The following is a 19,147-nucleotide window of genomic DNA, read 5'->3' as shown; positions in this document are numbered from 1 at the left end:
AACTAATATGGTTCCAGGTAGGCCAGGTGGAGGAGGGAGGGTAACTGTACCTAGAACAGTAGGCAGAACTAAGGACTCCAGTGATCCTGCCCTTTTATACCTCCTCAGTGTTCAACAGATACTTATTGAGTAATTATTGGCCCCGTCCCAGAGGATAAGTGGTGAGCAGGATAATGATAATGTTCTAAGCATTTTACATTTAATTCTCAAGACAACCTTATGAAATCGATACTCTAGCTCCATTTTTCAAGTACAGAAACGTGAGCATGGATGAACACTTCCTTACCCACGGTAGCACAGCCAGGAAAGGACTGGAGCCTGGCTTCCAATGCAGACAGACTATGCTGCTCTCAGATTTGACACAATCTCTAATCTAGAGACCAACAAACCTACTTTACCCAAGCCTGACCACAAGAATCACCTAGGGTGCCTATTAAAAGTAGAATTAGTGGGCTTCCCTGGTGGCGCAGTGGTTGAGAGTCCGCCTGCCGATGCAGGGGACACGGGTTCGTGCCCCGGTCCGTGAAGATCCCACATGCCGCGGAGCGGCTGGGCCCGTGGGCCATGGAGCCTGTGCTCCACAACAGGAGAGGCCACAACAGTGAGAGGCCCACATACCGCAAAAAAAAAAAAAAAAAAAAAAAAAAAAAAATAGAATTAGTGATTCTGATTCAGTAGGTCTGGGATGGGTTAAGAAACTGGTTTTTTGGAGGGGGATCTGTTTTTTAATTAACATCCTTAGTTTTGATTAGTCATTTAATTGTAGTAAAACACTTGCAATTTCTTCAAATACACCTTGCTTTTTTTTTTTTTTTAAATCAACGTTCCTTTTACCTCCTGCTTCTCCTACTTTCTTTAACTAAAGGACTTAAGACACAGTTCCCATCCAAAGAAGAGTTAAATGCCCTTCAGAGCTAAGCCCACCTTGGGAATACCTGTTTAATTACACGAAGTTCACTATAATGTAATTTCTTGTTTATCTGTCTCCTAAGTACACTGCGACTGACAGATGGGGCTGTACCTTACACATCTTTGTATCCATTGTGTCTACTGATGGATAGTTTTGATATATGTTAATACTAATATTTATTAAATGAATGGAAGGGGAAAAATCTTATTCCCTTCACTTAATTTGAGTTATAAGTTCTGGTTTTAAGGTCCCAAAACTTATTAGGAGGGTAGAGCCCATTAACTTGAGTTAGAAAACTAGCAGACCTGGCAAATGCATTCCAATTTGTTTGGTTTGGTACTGAATATTTTTTAAAAACCACCGAATTTGTTATACTATTTAAAAATTGGGAGAGTTTTAACAATAAAACAGGATTTCTGGCGTCTCCTGGAAAATCCGGCCACGTTGAGCCCCAATTCCCATGAAGCAATGCTGGCCACAGCCGAGGCCCCCCGGCTCCCTCATACTGAGCAAAGCTGTCAGGCTTCTCTCCTAGATTTCCTGCCACGCCCCTGCCGGCATGAGAACTTGTAAGAACCCCACTCCTCCATCCCCTTGACTATTCACTCTGCCAGAACTGTAACTGCCTGAGCCAGATGTGTCTGAGATTTACGTGATGAAAAGAGGCTTTAACTTGGTGTGGGGCAGAGGGAAGAAAACCAGGTTCTTTCCAATGTTTTTTCCTTGATTCCCTCCAAACCCCTTAAGTTTCTTCTGAGAATCTGGTATATCACTTCTCTGCCTTCCCTCCATCTTTTGTGAAGTAAAAAGGTCAATACTACTAAAACCTTACGGAGCAATCTAGAACTTTCCCTACCAGCCTGAGGGTGCGCGCACATTCTCTGCTCATCGGGACCCTCGCGTTTTACTTCCATATACCAGACCTGATTAAACTTTAAAAGAATGTCACCCTCTTCATACTCCAAACCAAGACTCTTTGCCCAAGCCGAAAATTCACGAGGAAATACGCCTTCTGTGCAGTCAATTCGACAGGCTAATGCGTGGGCTGAACTAGGGGAAGAAAGGAGGGCTGAAAATGCTCCGAGAAAGGGTAGCGCTGTTTACACCAGCCTCCAACACCGAGATGGAGCCGACAGCTTGAGGGGAACGGGGAAGTGTGGAGGTGGGAGTAGGCCCACCTTTTAACTCAGAGCAGATGACAGCTGCTTCCCTTAAACATTGCACAAGAGAACAGATGTTTGTTCCTTAGGGCATCATTATTCTTAGAGCAGGAAGTTTTCTCTCTTTCCTTCCACAAAGGATATTCTAAACACTACGGGATGAAGACGGCCAACATGGCTTGTGCCTCGCTCCATTATACACTCTAACTCCCGACCGCTCTCTCCTGAGAGCAAAGACGCTTTTCTTCTGCTTGTTCAGCCATGTCACACCACGACTCAACTTTCTAAGCTGACCTAGGGGGGATGTGCAGACATTTTCCTTCAGAACCTTGTGGTCAGTGATACAGAGGTTCGGAATTCTTGGGATCGATTGCTAATAAGCCATGAGAAAGTCACACATCATTTAAAGCTCTCGTAAACTGCTTCTCTGACCATCACAAGAGAATTCAACTTTCTGTCTGCCCTGACAGGGCTTGGGATAAAGGGGATTTTAAGTAAAAAATATTGCCTGTCATTCTAACTTACCATTTTATAAAACGAAATAGTCTACATCTTACGAATAGCACGGAAAAAAATATGTGGTATTTCTGGGAGAGGTTATGTATATACAATTCTGGATTTTTATAGCTTCTTTCACTGACCGTTTGATTTGTTAGAATTTGCAAAGTGAGACTTCTGACTTTGTTTTTCTTTGGGGGATAATATAACTTATTGCATCATGATGTTGAAGACAAACAAATAACATATTTTATAGATTCTGTAACGCTATAAAAGTGTATATGTATTATGGTTGACTAATCCAATTCGAACTTCTGGAACTACGATACCACCTAATACTGCACAATACTGCTTATTTCCCCACATGAAAGCACAGTGCCTGTGAATTCTCAGGCAATAGCAATTAGATATTTTAGTGCTTCATCTGAATATAGTTAAGCCTTTCTAGGGTTGGGAGTTCTAATTTGTGTCAAATTAACCAAATATGGAATATAAAGAATATACAAAGCTCCCTGGGTTAAAGATTCAACCTGTCAGTTTGGTAGTATAAAGTCATTTTTCTTCTGAGTTCTTTAATTATATCTGCCACTCAAACTAATAAAGAAACTAGTTACCTCTCGTGACTCTTTAGAGGAAATTCTTCATTTAAGTCCCTTTTTTATGACTCTTTTTTCTAATGTCTTGATCCCTTTTTCACCATTCTTGCAAAAATTAAAAAAACAAAACAAAACTCTGGAAGTGAAATTCACTAAGGGTGGAACTGGACATATCCTTGGGAATAGGACTGGATTGGGTTAAAGGAAGCAGTATTCAGAGCTATAAAAATACTTTAACTGCTCAGTGATCTGTAATGAAAACCAGCTGTTCTGAGTACTATCTGACTGATGAGGAGCTATATAATAAACTGATCACCAGCCAGCATTATCCTAGATCAGCTACCACATTTGCATTTGGCATTAGATAATGATCATAAAAAGAGAAACCTGAAAGCAAGGTGAAGCACATGGTAAAGGAGTGTTTGCTATTAGGGGTTCTAGTCCCGATGCCCCACTGACTTTGTCACCCTGAACAAGATGTTCAACCTCTGCCCATTTTCTCACCTGTAAAATGAAGGGGTTGTCTCTAAGGTTTAATTTATCTCTGTGTCCACAGGACTCCAGGATCTATAACTGCCTTCTCACTTTGGAATCCAAGGCCACCCTGTGAGTGGCATCTAAATCTTGCCAGTGACCTTCCTGTACAGGCCCAAGCTCCATCTCTGACTCTCTCACCATTTAAAAAAGTAAATGGATGGTGCTCCTTAGCTGTTACGGTTATACTATGCTTTTCATGCTTGATTCCTCACACGTGAGAGAAGGGATATTCCACTCCTCCTGGTTTAAACAGAGGACCCTAGCCTCTCATGAGTGCAGAGGAGGGTTAGACTGGGTACGTGGTAGCCTCTATACTTACTGCAATAATGCTCTAAATGAAAAATTGAGTTTTTGGAAATTGCCATCATTTGATTTTTTTATGCAAGGTGGGGAGAGGTGTCTATGTTTTTGCCATTTGTTTTCAAGGTTAATTAATGCTCTCTCTTTCACTTCTGGGCCTCTTTAACTGTTTCTCCTCCTCTGACTAGAATACACACCCCTCACACATACAAGTTTTCATATAGCTAGTTCTTTCCCATTTTTTTATGTCTCAGCTGCACCAGAGAAACATTCACTGGACTCTGTGGTAGATACTGTAGCAAGACTCCATTAACATAACATCTATTTCAACCTTTTCCTAGTGAGCCTTCATTTTCTGAAGAGTCAAGAAAGCTCAAAAATATATTTCCCTGACTCCCTTTCAGCTAGGGTTCCAGATGAAATTTGGTTTCTTCAATGAGGTATACTTGAGTGAGACCTGAATTTCAAACTAACACAGTGCCTATCACATGAGGAACCCGTTTTTCTAAAATGTGGTTCCAGCGGGTGTTATGCAGCTGTGGAGACTTCAGTTCTGGCAGCAGCTTTCTCACTCCCAAACTATGCTGCGATGATTGATTCTGGAAGGAGATGGCCTAGTAGCTTTCTGATTCTGGCTTACATGAAAGTTTCCAAAGTGAGCCAGATCTCGAAACCCACACACAGTCTTATCCTGTAGGCTGCTGAATGATGGTGTAGGATGAAATCACAGACTTGCCGTATCTCTTATGTGAACATTAGAGCATTGATCAGGGGCAAGTGGGGCACCAAGAATGGAACTGAGACATTTAAGATGTGGATAACTACACATATCCCAAACCATTCACTCTAGAATATGTCTCTATAGTATATAATTTCATGATGCCTATACTTTACAGTCATAGCTCTTTTTTTGTGATAATTATATAGTATTATATAATTAAGTTATACATATAGTCCTTCACTATTCTTTAAGTTCCAAGAGGACAGAGATTGATTACTTATTGTTATATTTGGAACACCTAATATAATGCCCATATAAAACAGGAGATAAATGTGAATGTATAAATGAAAAATTTTTTGTGATCATCAAGCACCTAATCAGTTCTTCATAATATTTAATTTGGCAGAGCTATAACACAAACATTAGTAATGAACCATGCTGAGTGAAACACAACAGATAAATTACAGACTATGCCTTCTTCTCTTCAATTATTCACTTTACTTTTGAAAACGTTTTTATAGCTGAATTCCCCCTTTCATCTGCACAATGAATACTTCGCTACTGTAATTTTAAAAACTCAGCTTCAGCTTGTTTTAAGTGTCATTAAATTTTGATTCATTCACTCGCAAGAACACTGGAAACTCAGGATGGGAAAGCAATGATCAAAAGTTTTCCACTTTTTGGCAGCTCTGGGTAGGACGTTACTTAAAATGGTCAACTCTAGATAACTCCCCTCAAGTAGAGAATTGGTTACACTTCACAAACAAAAGGTTTCCATTTATTTTAGAACACATGGTGCTTTTTCCTTCCTACCTGTTGTTCTTTTTTGGCTAATTCGAAAATGAGTGCATACTTTTGTACGGTTGTTAGCATAACTGACACCATCTTGGGCCCAAACAGTTCCTCCTGTCCTTCCACTGACCTTCCCCAGGACTGTACTATATGGTAAATCATTTCTCCGTCACCAAGGGCTTTGTAGTTAATAGATATTTTTAACAATCATTAGGTCCAGGTGGCCTCTATGCTCTGTTAGCTCCAAACAATGATGAAGACCTTCACTGACGAATTCCCAGCGCCCCTGAGACTAGCTACCCATTCATAAATCTTGACTTAGGAATGCACTCCCTGTTTCCAAGCACATACCCGTATACCCTAGATTAACCATAAAATTGTCCCAGCGGCCCCTCGGTGGTATGGAGTGCAGCTGTGAATGCTTCCAAATTGTTGTCCATCCGATCCTACCCCGTAAGTTACCCTACAATGAACTGATCCATTGATTGTATGGAGCTGCCTGCCTTGTTTTTCAGTCTCAAGATACCTTCTCAGTTTGGTGGGTACTTTTCATTCCCTCCATCCCCCAACAACTTTCTTGATGGTGCATAATTAGAATGGCTTGGGCAAAAAGGCTTGGAACATGACGGAGAAGATGAAGGCCTCAATGTTGCTCCTACTACATTAGGAGAACTGCTTTTCCTCCGACTATCACCACTACTAATAATAACTGACATATAATAGGCGGGGGAGGCATATGTACCAGGAACTCTGGTCACTACAACTCTCTGAGGTAAGTTCTTTCATTATTCTCCTTTTACAAATGAAGAAACTGAGGCTCAGAGAAGTCACAGATATGCCTGAGATCACAGAGCTGGAATCTGAACCTAGACATCTCTCTCTAGACTCACATTCTTAACCATCATGCTATATTCATGAAAATGAAAGCTCTGTGACCAGTTAGCTGCTGTTTTATTCATTTCTTCAACTATTAAGTTATTTCTAGCTTCATAATCACTTTAAGAAAAAAGAAAGCATAATCTTGTTGAATGCACTGAAGGATCGTGAATTGTGTTATTTCATGCTAGATTATAGGCTTCCTAAAAGTCTGAATTTTCCAGAATCATTCATTCAGTTATTCAACAAAACATGTAAACCAGGTTCCTGTTAAGCAATCACTAAATAGTAGCTATTATTATTATGACTCAAGAACTAACAGTCTGATGGAGAAGATAGACACACAAAAAATTGAAATATATCGTTTAAGTGCAACAACACAAGGATGCTTATAAGTTTGCGTAAGTGATCCCTAACAACACAATGACAGAGAATGTAAGTACACATTTAACTACCTTTTTTAGTCACTTGTAATAGTTAATTTTATGTCTCAACTTGACTGGCCACAGGGTGCCCAAATGAAACATGATTTCTGGGTGTGTCTGTGAGGGTGTTCCTGGATAAGACGAGCACTGGAATCTGTGGACTCAGTAAAGGAGACTGTACTCCCCAATGTGTGAGGGCATCATCCAATCCACTGAGGGCCCGACAGAACAAAAGGTGGAAGGAGGAGGAACGTACCCCTTGTTGCTTCCTCCAAGCCCGCTGGAATGGGGGTATCTCCTATCTTCTCAGGCGCTGGGCCTGGGATTTCAACAATCAGCTCCCCTGCTCTCAGGCCTTTAGACTCAACTCAATGACATCGCTGGTCTTCCTGGGTCTCCAGTCTGCAGACAGCAGACTGTGGAGCTCTCAGCCTGCACAAGCATGTGAGCCAACTCCTCAGAATCTCTCTCTCTCATTTACACACATATAAAATCTCCTTCTGGTTCTTTTTCTCTGGAGAATCCTGACTAGTAAAGTCACCTATTTTTCTAAAGTCAAAGAGGATCATTCCTGAGCTTTATCAGTACCTTACTTAAGACAAATGACAGCCCTTCTTTTATTCAACTATTTCTTATTATGAAATAAGTCCATTTACACAACAAAAGGGACACACTGGGGTCCCTTTTACACAAGCGTGGAAATGAAACTTGATAGGAAATAATACGTTTATAAAATGTATAGTCTCCTTGAAGCCCACAAATCACATGTCCATGGAAAATAATACACTTGGGTATGGTAAATATAAGGGTCATTTAAAAATTATTGAGTTTCATATTTTTGGTGGATGTCTCATGAAAAAGGTTTATATATTTAGCCTGTGGCAAAGTCTCTGGTAACCTTGGAAGAAAATAGACATGTGGCTACACAATTTGCTCAACTGTATAATCTTTACACAAAAAAGGTCACACTGCAATCAAAGGCATTCTGCCTGCCTGAGGTCTGAAGTATCAGATCTCAAGAGCTAAAATAGAAATTACAGAAACAACTCCTAATTGTCAACTCTTAAGAAAGGCCCTTATTCAGAAAGTTAGTTATTAAATTAAGTCTGAAAGAAGGGCAGTCACTGAACTTGGTCTTCCATAAAATGTCAAATTCTTCCAATTAGCTTCAGTGTTTTATGAAAGCATTTTGTTACATTACTCCTTGATGTTTATTCAATACAGATGTTAAGAGGGAAGGAGATTTTCCTCAAGGATCCATTCTTTAAGGAAATTATTTTCAGGAATAAAGTTAATGTAGGTATTTGATGAGTTTATTGGTAGCCACAAGGAGAGATGCTCAGTCAGGTATTTTAAGTTCTCCTTATCAGTCCCCATCACTAGCCTGCCTATTGGGGCACTCTTTTATGCAGAGCAGTTTGGGTCTGGGTCTTTGAACAAAGCCACGCTGACAGCCATAAAATTACACTTTACAGAAGGCTAATGTCTTTCTTCCCCATATTTAACATGCACAGAAAATGTGTTTTCAAAGAAAAAAACCCACACAATTAGTTTACAAGGCTGTTAGAATATATCTTTCTCTAAGAAGGAATTGGATCCAAATATGAATGAGAAAGAAACCTACTAATACAAAGAGAGGTGAATATTCCAACTCAGCATGTGGAACCAAATCTTAAAGAGAATAAAGAAGTGAATAAGGCATAGCAGGACTAGATTAGTATATTTTCTTCAATAACTATATTAACATATTTTATTATTTTTCCTTCTTTCTAACATTATATAAATGGATTCCTTTAAATCTCAATAGGGAAGAGGCACAGACTATAAAAAAAACTTGAATAATGAGCATAAGGTTTTTCAAAACCATGTAAAGAAGGCACATAATAATGTCAAGATTCCAATAAAATACATATATGCTTATAAGTAAAACTTCAGAGAAAATGTATGACTACAATTGGGACTAATACACTCAGATGTGGTTAGCATCTAATTAGTATATAAGAAGCTCAAGAACAGTGCCACCATACTTTGGAGCTAAGACTACCATTGGAAGTAATCCACTAGTAAAATCAAAGCAAAATTGTAAGATTTGCTTGTCAAATGAAAGTAGGAAGAATCAAACAGAATCTATTAAATCTTGCAACGTGGAAAAGATATAGCCCAATTCATGTTATAGACGTCTATAAAAATGAATGCATCAACTGACAGTGTATGGGAAGTCCAAAGGACCCAAATTGTTCCAGAGTATTTCTAGCACTTTTTAAGGAAGAAGATGCCTTACCGGATGCCTTGTTGCTACAGTTCGGTGACACTAGTTATCTAGATCATAGGGTCAACTCTTCTTTATTATTATCTGTTCAAAATTTTCCATTTATAATTTGACTATCCATAGAGATTTTTCCCCAAAGTGAAGGAATGTGATGATCATCTTAACATAAGGAAGTGGCTCTATACTCTAACACTGCCTTAGGCAATAGAGATTTGGGTCAGGTATCTGGCTCTGCCCCTTACTGCTGTTACCTGCAGCATTCACACACATGCCTGATCAGGAGGGTTCACATGAGGTTTCTGGCTCTGAAAGGTTAAGGTCAAGATGAGGTATAAATTCTGTCCTAGGAAATCCTGCCTAAGTGGCCAGCTTTTCCCTCTCTCTGTTTTGATACAGAAGACCTTTCAGGATCACAACAGGGTCTCAGTTTACTTTGAGATACATTACGTGTGATTAAAGAAACTGCTATAAAGCAGAAGCTGTAGGGATTGGAACTGAATCAGCACTGACTCCATGACAAAACTGAGAAGTTTATTTTAAAAAACTAAACTCTAAAACGTATTTATTTACTGTTCGTCTAGCAAGAGAAGGCAGAAAAGGCAATTAATCAATCAAATATTCAGTTACTTGTAATACATAAACATTTATTTCAATCTGATATCTTAACTAACAACTTTCTAATAATCATAAACAGGTTAGCTGGGGTCCTTTTATTTTTATCTCAGTAACTTGTAAGGATCATTAAAAGGTATATGGCAAAATGCTTGTTTGAGGCCCTATTTCTGCTACACCCAATTTTAAGCCAAGAGAAAATAAGATTAATAATGGGATAAAAACTCAAGTTAAGCAAGGGAAAAAAAGGATTCTGAATTTCCTATCAACTTTGTTATACTTTTATGACTAGAAAACTTTTCTGAACATAGGCATAAATATTTAGTATCCTTAAGCACATTATTTAATTCTTTCAAGAACTGATTTCTAAAAATAAAAACTGAGAAGCATTTGACAGCTTTTCAATTTATTTTAGGTTTTAAATTGAGATAAACCATCAGACTCATGACTAAGACAGCAATTTTGGTAATTTCTGGATGATGCAGACACCTGTGTATTTGGGGCTGCAAAGGAATTTTTATTAGGATGATAGAAAACAGAATTGAAATCAGTTGCTGAATTCCAACCAATTCAAATGAATTATTTGACCTACGAGCTATGTTATCCTAAATTTCTCAATGCAGCTGCCAGAAATCTATTTTCCAAACAGAACAACAGATGGTTTTGAACAATACTGCAATATAGCAATTCTCAGTTTTTCCAAAGTGTTTTTCTCTGGTTAAAATTATTAACATAATTGAGAAAATAATTTTCAAAATTTTCTGAAAGACTATGCTATTTTCAAAGTAAAAAGCAAAGTTTAATATCCTAATGGATTTTTTAAAGCATTATCTTTAGAAATGACTCTATTTGCTAGTTTTTCTTTATCTAAAACAACAAAGTGTACCCTTGCCCTCATTTTAGAGCTAACTTAATAATCCCACAAAGCCTGCAAGCACTTCAAAATGTATCTCTCCATGTGATCATTTCCAGCTCACAGTATGCAGTTAGTTCAAAACTTTATCACTCTACGAGGATTAGACAAATGGGCAATTAAGCCTGATGTGAGAGATACTTTAAACCTCTAAACCTTTGTAAAAAATTGAAAAACGTCTCATTCCTTCAAACATCACCGTGAACAAAAGAAATACAGCCAATTCGAATGAGGCTAACCCCTAGAGAAGCTTAATCTTTCAGATGAAATCATCTCAAGTTCCTTCAACTGTTCTTGGCAGATGACTCAGCTTCCTACTTAGTGATTTAATCAAGAACATCTATTAAGTCCTGATTCTCTTTCCTTCTTTCCTAGCTCATTCTCTCCAGTGCTGTGCAATGACGTGTGGGCTTTGGGTCTGGACTGCCTGGATTTAGTCCAGGCACCATCACTCATGATCTGGGAGATCCTGAGTAGGACAACCTAAACTCTCTCAACCTCAAATTCCATTTTCAAAATGCTAATACTGACCTATAGGATGGCTGTGGATTTAATACACTTAAGTTAACACACACAAAGAACTTCAAACATGCCAGGTATACGGTAAGTACTCAATTAAGTGTAGCTATTATTATTTACTATTATTATTATCCCTTTTCTCTCGTCTTGGCCAAAGAAATGTCTCTTTAATACCTAGGCCACTTCAAGGTCCAGACCTCTTTCAATTTCTTGAAAGAAATTGACTAAATTTCTTAGTCTCACACTCACCCTGGACCTTACGCCTTTGTCCAAGAACATGCTGGCTTTCCTGCTTGTTAGCAAACCCTGCTCACAAACACAAAACAAAACAAGTAAAAAACTTCACATGATGCAGCAACACCTGTCTTAGCTATTTCACTCTCTCTTTCATACAAACCATATTTTTAAAAGTAGTCTGTATTCATTTCCTCCATTTTCTCACCATTTACTCATACCCTTTGCAGTTTCACTCCTGAAGTTGCCTTCTAAACAATCACCTAATCACTGAATCCAGCGGCCTTCTCAGTCCTATCTCTCAACCTTCCTATAACAACTGATGGGATCTCCTTTCTTGTAAAAACTGTTCTACCAGCCTTCTGTGCCACTGCCTAGCCTAAACCTTCCTCCCAGTTTAACTCCCACTTCTCTGCTTTAGCTGGTTTCTTTTCCTACACCTTCCATCTAAACCTATACCCACAAGAGTTCTGCCCACAGCCATGCACATCTTTCTGCACTGTCCCCAACTTGCTCCATTCCCAGTCTTTCACTACCATGGGACTCCCCCAGATCCCATGATTTAACTTCCAAATCACTGCCTGTAGTTCTGCCCACCAGCCCGTCCCCACTCTAGACCTGCCCTTCCTGGTTGTTGAACATGCCTATTTGGTTGTTCACTTACCTCAAACTTACCATGTTCTAAATCAAATCTATCTATTTTCCTTCTTAATATTTCCACTTTTGTTAATGAATGGGATAATTATTCTCTGAATTACCAAGGTCAGAACATCTGAATCATCTTTAGCCTTGTCTCTCCCTAACAGCCCATCACAGACAAGACAGTGATTATATGCATGCATTCTGGAGAAAGACAGTGTGAGTTTGTATCCTGACTCTCCACTTCCTGCCACTGTGACCATGAGCAAGTCCCTTGCTTCATAGCACAGCTGTCCCGTTTACGTGAGAAAATGTATGTAAGGGCACGGAGGGTGAACATTTGGCAAGCCATGATCATGACGACAAAGAAAAAGAATCTCAATGATCTCAATGACCCTTCTCATTCCTTACGTGACTCTCATCACATCTCATATAGACTTTATGTTGTCTCAAGTAAATTTAAACTCAGAGGGTCAGTCTTGGTTGTCAATGTGTAAGTGGCTCGAATTTTCATGAATCTCATCCAAGGCAATCTCAATCAAGACCTAGAACACGTGACATTCCACTTACATATCAATGTGGTTTTCTCTCATAGTATCCTAAATAAGAATGTAGTGAGAATTCAGGAACTGACCTCATTTGAACCCAATTTCAAATAACATTCTGTAAGCCATATGGTCAGAAATTAAAATCACTCTCAATTCTTAATAACACAGAGTACATTATCAGTTACAAGCTATAAAATCTTTGTTGTTATTACTCTAACCAACCAACCACCTTGCAGTCGCCTGTCCACACTTCCCCATGAACTGAAAACTAAATTTAATTTTGGCTTAAGAAAGATGTAAAGATTATAACAATTATTGGAAAAATATCAGAATCATATAATGTATTACAAAATCAATATGATGCTATCCTTTGCTCTGTGTTATCAGTGAGTTTCTAGCCCTGCAAGAAAGTAGATTTGATTAGATATTTTTATAAATGTCCATATAAGTATTTACCACATTTAATTAAATGTCTAGGGGACCATTACCAGTAGAAGCAGTTGTCCTGAGAGAAGCATATTTATGTATTAATTAGGTGCCTCTAGTTAGTCATTTCTACAAAGAAAGAGGAGGATTACCGCTAAGGATTGGAGCTCTCTTGTTTCTTCCTCTGCAGCTGAAGCATGATATGACAGAACCTACAGGGCAAGAAAAGAAGGAATGCAGGTTATACAAGAGAGGACTACCAAACATAGACCACAGTTTCAAGCCTGAGATTCTGCTAAAACTTCCTGCAGAGACAGCTAGACTCCTCAGAACATCGTATCTTGTTTGCTGCTTTCTTCAACAGAGAGAAAATCCCAGACTTTGATTCAAATGCTTATTACGGAAACAGAAAGTTATACTCCCTATGTTCAAAGAAAACTGTCACTTTTTTTCTGACATTGTTGATATAACAAACACATTATTTATAAGCCACACTATTAGGTCAAACTTGGCAGAAAATTTTGGGTCACTTTCTTTTAAAAATAACTGACTTTAGTTATTTTTACTTGTGTACAGAATCAAGATAAAAGACCTTTGCATAAACTGACATTTTAACGTTGATATTTGGAAAGAAAGTAGTCTAGAAGTGGCTCTCAGATGAAGCGTGTAACCACTGCAGAATTCATAAGGAAAAACTGCACAGCGGAGATATAATGTCACACAGATTCAAGGATCCTTTTACACTCATAGGATTCAAGAACTGAGAAGAGTAGGGCTGGTCTATAAATCTATCCATTAACAGCTGAGGACACCTAGGCTCAGGGATCCTCATGACTTGGCTGTGAGCTCAGTGAGAAGACAAGAGGGACTAGAACCCAGCTTTCAACTCCCAATCTAGTACACTTCCCATCGCCCTAGTGAGTTAAGTTGTAAGAAGATGGTAAGGCAGGTTTACTATCTTCTTATAACTTGAGAATCATTCATTCCCATTTTCAAAAGTGATAACTTCTAAGTAATGGAATAATATTTTAGACATTCTTTTAAACCAAGGTAGTGATTGCATTTTAAATTGTCTATCATATTTTATTTTATTTTTTATTTTATTATTTTTTTTGTGGTACGCGGGCCTCTCACTGTTGTGGCCTCTCCCGTTGCGGAGCACAGGCTCCAGACGCGCAGGCTCAGCGGCCATGGCTCACGGGCCCAGCCGCTCTGCGGCATGTGGGATCTTCCCGGACCGGGGCACGAACCCGTGTCTCCTGCATCGGCAGGCGGACTCTCAACCACTGCGCCACCAGGGAAGCCCAAATTGTCTATCATATTTTAAAAACACATTTTTAAAACTTCATTTTTGACAGAGTCAACACAGATTTACTAAAATCCCTCAAAGTTTTAGAATCAGTGATAAAAAGGTATCCCATGTTCAGACTTTAAATGGTGAGCCAAGTAATTCAGCAGCCCAAACTAGTTTTCTTTGAACTAGTTTTTAAAATTTTAAGCAATTCAAAATCTAGAGCCAAATGGTATATACATCTACTATCTTGTGATTCAGAATGTTATAATACTATGATACACCTGATTTGTCTTAGTGTTTGAACCATTAATCACTAGGAAACCTCAGGAACCTTGGAGTTGCTGTCTCCTGCTCCTGTGAAATTGACAGGTCACGGCTAAGCTGCTGCTGACACCACCACAGAGGTGGTTTGCTGAGAAAGGCTAAGACTATGACCATGAATTAGTCTAATATAAATCAGTGCAATGCAACATGGATAAGTGAATAAAGGAATAACATGACATTCTAAGTTAAAAAAAATTAATTTCATCACACACTGAAGATAAAAATAGCACCTTACTCATAGGGTTGTATGGATTAATTTTGTTAACACAAGTGAGAACACAGAGCCAGCATTTGATAAAGGTTAGCTATTATTGTTGTTATTTTACTTTCATTATAATGATGTTTTCCAGGTCAAAATAATTCCCTGTCATAAGAAAACATGAGGGGTTTATGTCCCTAGCTTTTATCCGATACCTCAGAAGAAAAAAAATTTTTCAAGGTTAAACCTGTGATTGTACATATGCCTTCCTATAATGAATTGAAATTGAAAAATGTATATATTAAGTGAAAGCCTAATTACTCATATTTAACTGAAGTAAAACTATAGTGTAAAAATAGAAATAAATCTCAATCAGGAAAATATTCAGAGATTTTGAACAAAATGATATGATATGTGGGATTTGCTTCAAAATAATCAATGGATTAATATGGAAGAAGAGTGCAGAGAAGTGAGCAAAAGTATGGATGGAATAATAGTAGCCATAGGTCAATAATTACTGAAGACAGTTAATGAACACATGGGGGTTCATTAAGCTATTCTCTCTACTTTAGCATTATGTTTGAAATTTTCCAAATAGGAAGTTTTTTAAAAAAGAGATAACTTCTAATTGATAGCTGGCTTAGATTCAATTCTTCAGTGCAAAGCCATGGAAACAGTAAAAAAAAAATTCACTTAAAAATTGTATATACACATGCAAACACACGTACATATATGTACATGTGTGCATATATGTAATTTGAAATATATGTATATTTATTTGTATATATACACACACATACATATGTGTGTGTGTATTTGAAACAGATTTCTACTGGTTTCTAAGCCAAGGTCTCTTATGTAACACTATAGCAAAACTATTAGTGTCATATATTCACATTAGAAAGTAAAGCATACCATCTTGGTTATTGGTAAATCGTGACATATATCTTTCTAGCTCTTTAGGTTAGGTATCTGTTTATTAGGGGTTGGAGGAAAAGTTAATGATCCATATCCCAAACATTGATTTCCACTGATCTCTACTAGCTAAGAGTAGGCAAACATTGAAGTATATTTCACACCAGTGTATGAAGGACTAAGTAATGCCCTTTATGAAGACTATTTCCCTAAACTGGTCTATGATGTAAGAACTTTCCATGTTACACGAAGTGAACATCTTCAGGCAGTTAGTGAAATACATCTGGAAAGGGTTGGCCCACTTGGGTAGGCTTGTCCTGCTTGGGAGGGAGTCTGCCTGAGGTCAGTGCCCCAAGCCAGTGGTTCACATTCACAATCACCTGGGGGCGCTCTGTAATAATGCAGATTCCCAGCCTCTACCCAAGACTTATTGAATCAGAATTTTCAGAATTGGGATCCACAAATCTGTAATTTGAAAGACTTTCACTTTTCCTCATTTCTGATTCTGAGTGCTTAGGATTTCTGTTTCTGTTTTCTTAAAACGTGTGAATACAACTGCTCACAAGGAGAGATGGGGAGGCTCAGGCAATGGGGAAGGGACAGACGGGGTGCAGTGGCAGTAGACATCTGTGTGAATGGATTATTAAGGTCAAGGACTGCTTTTGGCTGAAAAAGCAGAGGACTGAAGGGACCAACGGCTGGAGCTTTGGTTTGGTCATAAGACCTTTGACAAGTTTCTAAAATATTCTGGGTCTCAGTTTCCTTAGCTGTTTAAATGAGGAGAGAAGGATCTGATCATCTAAAGCACATGATTGTCGTAAGGCTACAGTGATATAACAGACACCAAGAGCTGTTACAGGGAGAGGTGTAAGTTGAGAGTTTGGCCATAGAGACTGAGAAGTCCTGTTAAGTGTCAGCCCACCTCTAATGTGACCATCTGCTTGGCCATAGCTCTCTCCACTGCTTCGTACATCTGTGTGTTCTGGATCCCCAAGCCACAGAAGATGACAAAAGCTTCCAGAAACTGTTCATCATTTCGGTTGAAAGGCTTAATTTTGCCAGTGGTCTCCTCCATCTTATTAACAAGTTGGCAAACCCCTGTAACAATCCAAGAAATCAAGCAAATGTTACTATTCATCATCACAGTTCTCACTGACTTTAAGACCCCCCCGCCAAGACTATCTTACACTTTTCTCTTGGGAATGCTTGGTATCTCCAAATAAGCAAACGAATCCTCACAAATATAACCTAGAAAAGTCATCTGAATCAATTTACATGAGAACTTGTTTCACATAGTCCTAAATGTATGTTGTCTGTGTTCAAAAAATCCTAGAGTACTATTTTCTTCCAGACTCGGTTGCGAATTTCAGATCAGCTGAGTCCCCAAAGACAATTTGTCCTTTGGAGACTAATTGGATTTTTGTACATTTGCCAAGAGAGCAATTTTGATGCACATCAGAATTTTGGGTCACACAGACTGCCTTTCCTTACTGAGAAACCAGAAGTTAAAAAAACACAATTACATACAAAATAGAATGTATGAAACAGACAATTTACATAGACAGTCTCAAGTTTCAAATATGCACCTCTGCATCCAGGAGAATCATATTTCCAATCATTTTTTGATACTACAAATAAATGCACATAGAAATAAATGACTATTTAGTTAGAAATAAAAGCAGAACTAATTTTTGGAGACAATCGTAACCTAACCTCTCAAATCCTGGCCTTTCTTAGGAAGTCAAACACGTAGTCGATATGAATGGAAGATTACATCAAATCTTGATTGAACTAGTTGTTCTATGGGACTCTGGGCCTAGTGGTCTCTGTGAGGAGTTTGATGACCTCCTACCTCTGGGTAACACACTGTTGTTAAAGTCCTCATCTCTTCTGTCTCTGCATATGTAATACAGACTTCCATCATGTGCATGTAGTGCACATGTGCTTTAATACACACAGGAACTCTAGTCTGCAGTTTTCACTGTGAGGAAGGTGTGCCCATGCCCATTTTTACAGATGAAGAAACTGAGTCTCAGGAAGGTTGAGTCATATGCTCCAGGTCGCTTAGCTAGTATGCTTATGTCTAAAATTGAAACCCCAGCTCAGCCTAGCCCCAAAGGCTAGTTTATTATCACACTGCTGCTCTGTGTCTTTTTACCCCCGTCAGATCATTGCTAGCAGTTCCCTGACTGCATTTTGCTTGCCCACACCTTTGCCTATGCTTTTCCACTGGCCTATAATGCTCCCCACTGCTCTCTTTCCTGTTGTCCAATTGATCCCTTCATGCCCTTCACAGCGAGCTCCCACAAGCCTCCCACTTCCCGGGTGAGGCAGGCACTTCTCCTTTCTATCTCCTTAACTTTATCATTTGGAGTACCATGGGGGATTTTATTTCTGTCTTTCTTTCTAGACGTACATATCTTGGGCTTAGAGATTTTATTTTTTCAGTTCCACTTCCCCAGCCAGCAATGCCTGGCATATAGCAGGACTCAAAAAATGTTTACTGAGTTAATGAAAGAATGAAGGATTGCGGCTCTGACCAAACCACTTTCCCATGAAGACTATATTCTGTTATCTCTTATTTTTCCTGGAGCACAAAAGGATTTTATAGCGTCCGTGATGATGCATGGTTGCACATGAAATCCCTTTATTACCACTGGTGTGCACTTTATTTTTAACCCTACAAATTATCTGTATTCTCATGTTGCTCTTTTTTGTTTGTGGGAGTTTTTCTACTTTAGACAGTAAAGGCATCCTTATCTATCTGTATTAGTATGGCAGAGATTACTTCTCTAACACATTCCATTATCAAGAAAAATTTTAAACAAGACATAATAAATCTGGACACTGCAAGTAAAAACCGTGAGTAAATATGGCAATCAGTATTCATTATCTTAAAAGACCATGTCCCATGTACGGTAAAAACGCCTGGGTTATGTCCTCCAACCTTTGTGAATCCCCAAATTATAAATATGGAACTGTTTATATAGGCTTCTGGCTATCTCCCAAATCACATTTTCTTGAGGGTCATGCATTCTGTGCCTTATCCTCACATCACAATGTAACTGCCTTTCAATTTTTACTAAAGTTTTCCCCTAGTTGATGGCCATTTTTCATAACCAAGATTTTTCATTTTATCACTGCATAAGATTGATTTCATGTATGGGAAGGAAGACAACCCTGAGGGGTTGAGACGTGGCCATCAGGCAGTCTGATGGGCCTGGGACCGAGGTAAGGAACTCTTTCCTGGACAGCGGTTCAAATCTGGGCCTCAGCCAACAGTCATTGAATGAATATATTAAGCGGTATTAACTAATACCGCAGGAATTGAAAGGTACTAAAATGGCATGTTAAGTGTACAAGTAGGAAGAGTTGGCTGTAACAACCACAACTCAGGGCAGAACAGCTAAAGTGTGTCTGTGTCACAATCCACCTCTATA

General features: G+C 38.7%; 1 protein-coding gene across 2 annotated transcripts in view; it reads right to left on the bottom strand.

Annotated features, from left to right (window-relative positions):
* The window catches only part of PDE5A (phosphodiesterase 5A), a gene marked incomplete at both ends in the record, with an annotated part of 133,999 nt that overhangs the window by 30,759 nt on the left and 84,093 nt on the right, over positions 1-19,147 (bottom strand). For both annotated transcript variants that reach the window (XM_079704984.1, XM_079704985.1), the window contains 2 exons: positions 13,128-13,187; positions 16,630-16,805. In XM_079704984.1, the coding sequence (XP_079561110.1) occupies positions 13,128-13,187; positions 16,630-16,805 (236 nt within the window). The remainder of the gene's footprint in view (positions 1-13,127; positions 13,188-16,629; positions 16,806-19,147) is intronic.

Source organism: Hyperoodon ampullatus (assembly GCF_949752795.1).
Source record: "Hyperoodon ampullatus genome assembly, chromosome: 1".
In the NCBI taxonomy this organism is placed as follows: domain Eukaryota; kingdom Metazoa; phylum Chordata; class Mammalia; order Artiodactyla; family Ziphiidae; genus Hyperoodon; species Hyperoodon ampullatus.
The sequence above is the reverse complement of the archived record's forward strand: the minus strand, read 5'-3'. Positions and strand labels throughout refer to the sequence as shown.